Below are 10,111 nucleotides of genomic sequence, written 5' to 3' on the forward strand. Positions count from 1 at the left end.
GGGACCAGGATCTGGAGTTGCCTTATCTTGTGAAGGAAGCAATATCTGTAAGGTCTCCAGAGAGATTAAGCCTGGTTCCTCCTGGCAGATGAGCTTGGTCAGCTCTAGCCTGGTGTTGGCTCCAGGGCCAGACTCATCCACTGCAAGGGGATGTTATTGCAGGCACTATGCCAAGCAGCAGCAGAGCATGCCTGGGAACTTCAGGCACCCACGTTAAACCTTCCCAGGTCCACAGCAAGACAAGCCTTTCCAACAGCTGCTGCTGGAGCAGGAGACTGAGCTGGAAGGTAAACCTGACACCGTTCACTGCGAGATTTGAAGCACAGGCACACAGGGATGCTGCCCAGCAAAGCAGCACTGTTACAGAAGCTCAGCCATGTTCACCTGTAGAAAAGGGAAATTAAAAGTGGCAGGTGAAGGATATGACCTACTGTGGAGAAATGCACAAACAGATAAAAATAGAAACCATTATTCCCTGCTTTCTTTTGCTCCTTTGACAATGTTCCAGGGCACTAAGTACTCTCTCTGCCACAGTGGTCCCTCTTTACCTCCTACACCCAGATGCACAGAGACACACTCACAATCTAACCCATCTTATTTTGGCTGGCTTAAACAGACACACTCAATTTGCCATGATTTCAAAATTGGCAGCTAAATGTCTCTGGTACCCAGGGAAGCAGCTTGGGTGTTTTAGCGTTATGAGTAATACGTGAAGTGCGGTTAATGGAGTGCATAAAACAAGCAGCCTTTACACGCTCCTCTGATTCGGAAATGAACTTTGCAGCCAGCCTTCTGCTGAGAAGAATGACTAAATATCTCTCTTGAAAGACAACATGCTCTCTCTCTCTCTCTCCTCTCTGGCACTCCTTTCTAAATGAGGGGGAGGTTTTCTCTTTCCAGCTTAACAGGTTCATTATTATTCCTCAAAGCAATATGAGAGAGCAAGCTATTTAAAGAAGAATTAAAGGGGACAGGTTGTGAGTATTTAAGTTATTGCCTGTGTAGTAGAATTGTCCCTACATAAAACACCTTTTAATCTGCCTGGGATCTCCCCTGTAGTGAGGGACAACTGCCTTGTCTGGGAAACAAGTCCTGATCCCACCACATTGCTCACATTCCTTTCCCTCCAGTTGCAGCCAGTAGCACTTGCATGCAGGGTGTAGGCATGGAGACCCAAACTGCAGGTGATGTGGGAATGCTACTGCAACCTGGCCCTCCACGCTTGATCAAGAGGCAGCAAAGTGGAGTTGGAATAACCAAGATGCTATTGGTGGCATAAGCTGGCACTGGGATAATAAAAAGAGAGGTTCAGTGCTCTTAGTTACCTTAACCTAATGAAGAAAACCCCAACAAAACCAACTGACCAAAAAACCCCAAACCAACAGAAAACCCAAAGCCTTGCTTAAATCAAAGTAATGCTATGGTTTTGATAATGAGTGATTGCTTGAAAGGGTTTTGTCTGAATGGTACAAGCCTTTGGTGTAAAGAAAATCTGAGCTGCCACTTACACACAGGAGTCCTGAAAGATGCCTGGGGTTGGGTAGATCACCTTCATTTGTGCTTGCAACTGGCTGCCACTGAGGCTTAAGTCAATAATGGATGCAATTAAACTGATGTTTAAATAGTTAAACTGAACTGGAAAAGCCTTGTACTCTCCCTTCTGTGCCTCTTTCACAACATGAAAGTTAATAATAGGTGTACTCCTGCACTGGTATTACTCCCAACACCTTCCTGGTAGAGATGCTGCGTGGAAAAATGTGTGCACAAGAATACAGCACTGCAGAAGAGACAAAAAAGAAACCCCCCAAAAGTCAGTTCCTGAATTGCCCATGCAATAGCACTGACTAAAATGCCAGTCTCTTCTCAAGACCAGACCTCACACTGCATGCCCAGGGCTATAAATGTTTCTTGGTTTGCTGTACTGTACCGACAGCCATGTTTCCCACAGGAGGGCAGATGTAACCCCCTACTCCTGCAGCACTGCCTGCTCTCCTCCTTAAGGAAAGCAGCAATCTCTAATGCTCCCTGACCTGTATCTTCTGCTGGAACAAGGGGGATCTGGAAGCTCTGTGCACCTGAGCAGTGCACCTTTGAAACAAGCTACAGACACCTTTCCAGGGTGACAAAAGATAAATCTCTGAGTTACAGGATTATGACATTCCTTGAGAGCACACCACCACTAGCCAGCTCTTCAACTGGTGGAACTGGGGTAAATTGCTGTGGCAGTATTATTTAACCCCAGCCCAAGCACTGTGATATTCCCATGAAAACATTATGCCATCAGTCTCTTGTTGGAAGAATATAGCAAGAAGAAGGCACTTTGAGAGCCTGGGAGAAGGCTTCCCCTGTGTCATTGGGTGGACAGAGCAGCATGGCTAGAGCAGGCTGGCTCTAGGAGGGGAAATTAGGATCAGAAAACTGCAGAGACCAGAGTTTTGGGGTGGTGGGTGGGGGTGGCATTTAGAATTAAGACAAAATGTCAACAATGTATTGATCCCACAGTGGCTCCAGGTTGCCAAAAGAAAACTACAGATGACCCAGAAGACACTAACAGCAGAAAAAAATCAAGGCAGTGCCCTAAGACAATTCTCCTCTTTGGAAAGATTGCTCATTCTAGGTTTGCCAGATCCTCCCAGGGGGGTGGTAGCTCTAGGACTCACTATGCAGTTGCCCAAAACCTGGGGAATGGCAGCTCCATCACACAGAGCACAGACCTGCCCCACCACTTGCATCAATAGCATGGGATGTGGAAGGTGTAAATCACCATGAGCATCATGTTGGACACTCGCTGATGGCACACCCAGCCAGCCTAACAGCACGAGTGTCAACGCTGGGGCACGGGGGGTGTTATTATTCCAGTTTTTTCATGGTAGAAAACCTTTGCCTATGCCTCAATAGCACCTAGCCATACAGAAGCCAAGAAAGGAAAAGCACTGTGAGTAAAACACTGTTTTCTGACAGGTCACAACCAGTTTCTCCAGAGTTGAGGAGCAACTACAAAGCTGAGCTCCCAAGTCACCATCTGAATTCCAGCCTTACATTTGCTTCAGCCATGGCCACGCTCCTTCCAGCTCATCATTTCCTGGCAAAGAAGGTGGAGTGTCCCAGCTTTCCATTCATGCACAGCACAGCACACAGGTCATTTTGGTTCTCTAAAGCACTCATTACCTTTGCGTGCAAGCTGTGTGAAAGTATCATGGCATCTTTTTATGTAGTATTTGCGATCACCTCCCTGCCCAGAGCTCCAGGGGAAGTCCACCAGCAAACCCAGTAACGTATGAATAATCACACCCTGCAGGTACTGCATAGGTAGGGGCAACATTTCCATTTTCAAAAGGGACTAAGGGAGGAAAAAATATTTTACTGTGAGGGTGACAGAACATTGGGACAGGCTGTCCAGGGGGGTTGTGCATTCTTCTCTCTGAAGATATTCAAAACCCTCCTGGATGTGTTCCTGTGTGACCTACTCTAGGTGACCCTGCTCTGGCAGGGGGGGTTAATTAGATGATCTTTTGAAGTCCCTGCCAACCTCAAACATTCTGAGATTTTGTGGCTGAGTGCTTATTTCCTCTGGACAGTTACAGGAATAGCTGGACAGACGGGCAGTGTCCAAGGGCAGGAGATTGAACACATCCAAGTGCCAGGTTCTGCACATTGGCCACAACAACCCCATGCAGAGCTACAGGCTGGGGTCAGAGTGGCTGGAGAGCAGCCAGGCAGAGAGGGACCTGGGAGTACTTGTTCACCAGAGTAGAGGCATTCACAAGAAGCATCATGGCTGAAATGTTGGATTAGAAGGGCAACAAAGTTGGTGAGGGGTTTGGAACACAAGCCCTATGAGGAAAGACTGAGGGAGCTGGGGTTGCTTAGCCTGGAGAAGAGGAGGCTCAGGGGTGACCTTACTGCTGTCTACAACTACCTGAAGGGAGGTTGTAGACAGGCAGAAGTTGGTCTCTTCTCCCAGGCTACCAGCACCAGAAAAAGAGGACACAGTCTCAGGCTGTGCCAGGGGAGGTTTAGGTTGGATGTTAGGAGAAAGTTCTTCGCAGAAAGAGAGATTGGCCATTGGAATGTGCTGCCCAGGGAGGTGGTGGAGTCACCATCATTGGAGGTGTTTAGGAGGAGACTTGATGGGGTTCTTGGTGCCATGGTTTAGTTAATTAGGTGGTGTTGGATGATACGTTAGACATGGTGATCTTGAAGGTCTCTTCCAACCTGGTCTATTCTACTCTACGCTATGCTATTAACAATAATTAAACTGACATACTTGAAGACACCCTTGGTCCAGAATAAAACCTCATTTGTTCCTGAATTAGCTTGATCCAGCTTGACCCTTCCCAAAGAAGTCTGTGGCTGCTAGCTCACCTGTACTTCTGAAATTTCTAGGCAAGGTAAAGCAATTGGCAAAGAGGGACAGGAGGCAACTACTCCCTGGATCATACAACTGAAAGTAAGCTGGTCTGCAAAACTCCATCTTTCAAGATCTTAAAAGGCATTAGTTCAGCAATTCTACAGGTTAAGGGACTTCCCTGAGGTGTTACTAAGAGTTAATATCTCTGTGCAGTGTAGGACCAAGGAAATTTTGGCTTCCAATTATACCTGCGTGGAAGAAAGTATAAATATCCTTGGAGGGCCACGGGGAGCAGCAATTCTCTACTGCCATCACCACATTCTGTGACTGTAGTCAAGGCTGGCACATGCTGCATGGTGCAGTGGTGGCTTGACCAGCTGGTAAGTCCCCTTCCCCACCTTGTCCCTCTCCTGCATTCACAGCTTAGCTCTGTCTGCCCCCGTGCACACACACAGCCAAGCGTTTCAGAAAGAGCTTCAAATAAAGGGTCAGGAAAAAGCAAGTGGCCTCAGAGGGGCAGAAATATTTAGAAACACTGGAAGAGAGGCAATTTCTGAGAAGCCACAAGTAAATATGCTCATTTGAAAGGTTTCCTCCACTGGAAAATCCACCCTGTGATCTGAAAAACACAACCCCACATTTATTTCTAATTAGCAGATAAAATATGGTTCCTCTAAGTGTAAAAATGACTTTGCAGCAAGTTACTGTGCTCATGACAACCCTGTAAAAGTTAGCTCAAACCATAAAACTCTTTCTGATTCCAAAAGTCTCATTGCTGATCTCACTGTGGTCGCAGGCACCTCATCTATGGTTTCTTCACCTTTTCCTTGCTATCTCCTACTCCTTCACATTTCTGTGAACTTTCCCCATTTTCTTGCACCAAAAAGGATATAAGTGCCTTGGACTAGAGGCTTTCCCACAGCACAACTCAGACAGTATTAGCTCCTGATTAGGCAGTCTGTGCTAGCTCACTCAGAAGGAAAACCTAAGGATGGCTTTGATTTGCCCTGAGAGGGCCCCCCTCCGGCTTGCAAGCTCAAGATTCAAACCCCTGGGTTTCTCAGTCCAATTGGTTTAGTCAGCATTCAGCTCTCATTTTTTTGCCTGAAGCAGAAAAGGGCGGGGAGAAAAGACATTGAAGACAATGCTGGTGAAAGAATCGAAGATATTTTAATTCAATGCAAATTCTGTGAGCTGTAAGGAAGCTGCACTGTTCCCCTGTGTTGCTGTTGGTTGCCAGCTAACGTGCCGGTGTTGCCGTACAGACCTTTCGGGGCTCGTGGGAAAGCAAGCTCAGAGAAGCCATGACATAAAGTCTCATTTGCATAGCAGCAGACAGCAGCTCGGCATCAATTTCCCTTTGATCTAACAGCACTCAGAAGTTTTACAGCATTTCAGTTTGGAGGTGAAGGAAAGTTATCAGGGAGGAATAGACCTTCCTTGCTAACACTGAGCGCCACGTGCCCCTTGCACACTGTGGGGGCAGTTAGGCTCCAGGAGTTTGCCCTCCATTAGGGTCTGAAAGCAGCAGACACACTCTGCTATAAATATGCTCTGAGGGCTGAGACCAGGCTGAACAGAGTGGAGGTGGTGGAGGGGATGTCAGATTGCAGCCACACACAAAGCAGTTACAGACAGGTAGTTGTGCAGAGCAGGTAGCTTGCAGCAGACCTCACCAGCATGGCAATGTGGTCCCCAGCAGAGCAAAGGCAGCATCCTCAATCCACCTCAGAGGGCTGACTTTCAGCACCAGATCTACAATCTCATGTGGGGCAGGGCCTGCCATGGGATTGTGTTTTGCCTCTCCCCACATCAGTTTTGATGAACTTGGTTCAAAGCCTCTTTCAAAAGCAGATAGACACGTGCCACACCCAGGCACAGCTGCTAACATTAGGCAAGAAACCAGCAGACATTTAAATATAGAACAGCCAGGCTTGGTGAGAAGGAAGAGCTCTGCTGGAGCATCTCGGCTTCCTCCATCAGCAAGCTCTCATGCTCAATATTGCACAGGATGCAACAGCACAAGCAACCCTTTCCTTTGGAAGAACAAATATTTCCATAAACCACTGTTTAGTATGCTTGTTTTCTGTTGGGGTGTTTTCATTTTGTAGAGGAAAACTAAATAACCTGAGATTTCCAGAACCCACCCGAGATTTCTTAGCAGTCAAAGTTTAGCTGCCCAGTTTGTGACATGAACATCACAATCCCTCCTACACAGATGAACATAAACTCCCTCAAGACCAGCCCATACCTGTTACTCATGCTAAGATGGGCATGCACTGATGAAAGGCAGAAGCTACAGTGGATAACTTCTTAATACAGCTAACACAAGACCACTAAACCCCTGGCTTTCCGAAGGATAAGCTCCAGTTTTACACTCTGCAGAGTATCTAAGTTTCTTAGAGCCAAGAGAGGATGCTTGAAAGAATTACCCTCACTCTTTCTGCTACTCAGAAGAAAGACTTGCCTTATTAAGTAAGAAATAAAGGGCCTTCCCTTTGCCCTGACTGCGCAACTAGCTCATAACCTGAAGCACATGCCATAGCTCTAGGCAGCTGGTTAGTGCAGGGTAAGCCATGCCCACTCAACTTGCCACTGCAGGTAGCATCAGCTTGCCACCATGCAAGAGCAGCCCAGATGGTGTTCCCAAGGCATTTCGGAGGTACATGGCCTGGCAATCCCTGCACAGGGAAAAGGCTAGGTGTGGCAGGAAAGGTGTTAGACCTGAGCTCACACAAAGCTGTGACAGGATGAGACATTCCAGGAACAGGCACCAAACGATTGTCCAGTCGTTTGGATGAAGGATGCAGATGTCTAGCTCTCTGATTGGCAACAACTTCTGGCCAGAGGTATACCTGTCCTGTCCAAATTAAAATTAACAAACTCTCACTCCTGCTCACCTAGGAAATCCCTCTGGTTTGAGTAGCAGCAGCCTCTAAGCCTAGAACTCTTCCCCTCCCAGGAGGCCTAGTGTCTGACCTCCTCTCCATTCACCGCTCCCTCCCCACAAGCAAGACCTGGAAACACTAATCCCTGCCAACAAATGCTATCAATACTCTTCTATCACCTTGGTTCACACCAAGGAGTATCATACTTCCAGCTGTTTCCCGTAGAGCCAGTGGCCAAATAAAGTCCAAACTGGCACAAGCTGAGGTGTTTCAGTCTAGCCGTTAATTACCACCAGCATCAGGTGCGTCTCCAGGTCATAAACACATCATGATATTTGTGCAGAAACTCAGCCTCTTTTGAGACTCCTAATTCAGTGCTTAGTGTGCTGCTGGCATTCAACAACTAATTCATAACACTGACACAAAACCACAAAGTGAGAGGGGCAGAAGATGTGATATTTTACAACACTTGTTTAATCAAAGCTGAAACACCTTTAACAAATGCCTTAAATAGTTCACGCTGTTTTTCTCCCTACCACCATACTTCTTATACAACTGTAAAAGGTTATGAATGATTCTTTCCAAGCTGTGACCCAGGAGATGACATTTCATTTTCAAAAAGACATAGGAATAAAATTCCTAGTGGCTTAAGTGACTTAGACTCATCTTTAAGAGTGTCACTGGAGTGGTCATTGAGGTGCTTGAATACCCACGCTAAGGAACTCATTCACAACAAAATGTTCACAGGGGTTTTCCTGTCAAACAGCAGGAAAATACAAGTGAATAAACAATAAAGGAAACAATCAGGGCTTATTTTTCCCCGTCCAAAGTGCACGCACTTGTGCCTGCGTGCGCACGTATGCACGCTGACACATTTGTATCAATGCGAGAAGATCGAGTGGATTTTGTCATGTCTGTGTCCACAAACAGCAACAGATATAATTATGCACATGAAAGTAATGCATTTTAGAGTGGTGTGTATGTGAAACTAAAATAAACCAAACCAACCCTGAATGAGACACAAAGACATATTTGTAGCTGGACCTGGTGAAATAAGTCCTTGCCGGTCACAAGGAAGAGCAGGCTGAGCCATCTGCAGGAGAGGCCCTTAGTTATCAGCCTTCTCAGAACGGTTAAAAGCAGTGGGGATAAAGCCGCTCCCATCTCTGACTTGAGCACCCACCCTGGTACATGTTAACACACTAAATCAGGAGCCCGAAGTATCGTAACCTTGGCAAGCCGGGAGCAAGGCAGCCCAGCCGGGAGCAAGGCAGCCCAGCCGGGAGCAAGGCAGCCCAGCCTGCGAGCTGACGGAGCAGCCACCTGCACGTTAACCGCAGCCAGGAGAGCACGGAGAGGCTGGAGGGGAGCCGGCACATCGTGTGAGACCTTACCTGTTCCAGGTAGCGTTGGAGCAGGCCCGTCGCTGCTGGGACCCCCGCTCATCCAAGGCTGCCTGCTCTCTCTTGCCCAGATCACTGAGGCTGGGAGAACTCATGAACTTCAACCTGCGAAGAGTCCTCATGGTCAAATGTGTGTTTGTGCGTGGCAGCTACAGCTACAGCATCCTGTTTACACACACACGCGCGCGGCGGGAGCGGCAGCAGCAGCAGTGCAAGCAGTTCCCTCTGTTTGCTGTTCGAAAAAAGAAACTTAAAAAAAAAAAAAAGAACAAAGACAAAGAAAAAAAAAAAAAAAGAAGAGAGAACCAGTCTCTAGGGAGCACACTTCTGCCAGCAAGAAAACAAACCTTTAATCAGATCAACTCTGACGTCATCAACCGGGGTTAATAATTTCTCCAGTCCTTTCAAAAAAAAACAAAAAAAAAACAAAAGTCAAACTTCTGACTGCTGCTTCAGCACTTTGAAGGGGCCCCTTGCAAGCGCAGCTGCCTCGAGTGCGAGGGTTCCCCTCCCCCAGAGCCTGGGCACCGCAAGCCGGGAGTCTTGCTGAGTGCCGCCGCAGCGTGCTCCACCTGTCGTGGGAATTGCTCTGCTCCTCCAGAGGCTTGCTGGCGGGGGGGAGGCCTGCCAGCAGTTCTCAACCTCTCCCCATCTCTACTCAGGAATCGTAAATGGAAATGAAACTGGAGGGCAACAGACAGGGAAAAAAAATCCAAACCGAAAAACCCAACCAAAGCCACAACACCCAAGCGACCAATACTGACGCGCCGAGACTTTATTGGGAAGTTTCATAACTGCCTGTGCCCTGCCACGTTACGACACTGCACACAGGCGCCCTCGCTCCTTCGATCACGCATACCGAGAGGCTCACTCCTGCACTCCCTCTTCTCCCGGACGCGCACGGCACAGCCGCGCGGCTGCTTCAGCTGAAAATGTCACACAAGCCACAAGACAGAAAGTACTTGCGAGCAACACAACTGCAGAATGAAAAGCACTGGTTTGGGTTACAGCCTTTTGAGGAATTTTTATGGTGGTGCATAGAAGTGCCAGATGCTGCCTTTCTCTGTCTTTTTTCTTTGTTGTTGTTGTTAAATAGAGACAGCAGCTGCACAACTCGGGGCATACTTAGTTTCTACGAAAGCCTCAGGCATCTTATCTTCAAAGGAAAAATCTTCTTTCTCTCTCTGGCTGCAGCACTGGAGATGAAGGATATGCTGCTACAAGAATCCATCCCATGCTTAGCTCACTGTCACTCACTTCCAGTTCTGTTTTAAATTCAGGAGTGCCTGGCTCATCTGCTAGGAAGCAGCATAAGAAAACAGCGATTAGCTTTCGCAGGAAAGAAACTGTTCGCAAGAGACTGAGCCAGGGCGTAAGAACTGCTCTTCTGTTCCCACTGCACTGCTCTGCAAACGGTCCAGTACAAGCACGAGGGCTCCTTGCAGAGTAGCCTTCAGCTCACTGGAAAG

At 47.6% G+C, this 10,111-nt stretch overlaps 1 protein-coding gene across 4 annotated transcripts in view; it reads right to left on the reverse strand.

Moving 5' to 3' along the window:
* The window catches only part of PRR5 (proline rich 5), a 53,822-nt gene extending 44,291 nt beyond the window's left edge, over positions 1-9,531 (reverse strand). For 2 of the 4 annotated variants that reach the window (XM_068170703.1, XM_068170700.1), the window contains exon 1: positions 8,634-8,891. In XM_068170703.1, the coding sequence (XP_068026804.1) occupies positions 8,634-8,764 (131 nt within the window). In that variant the 5' untranslated portion in view covers positions 8,765-8,891. Of the gene's footprint in view, positions 1-8,633; positions 8,892-8,989; positions 9,044-9,214; positions 9,372-9,501 lie in introns of those variants that run through there. The other 2 variants (XM_068170701.1, XM_068170702.1) reach the window with 2 other exon arrangements.
* Positions 9,532-10,111: the final 580 nt, after the last annotated feature.

Source organism: Melanerpes formicivorus, unplaced genomic scaffold (assembly GCF_026170545.1).
Source record: "Melanerpes formicivorus ecotype bairdi unplaced genomic scaffold, bMelFor1.0.p_v2 SCAF_3, whole genome shotgun sequence".
NCBI classification, from domain to species: Eukaryota; Metazoa; Chordata; class Aves; order Piciformes; family Picidae; genus Melanerpes; species Melanerpes formicivorus.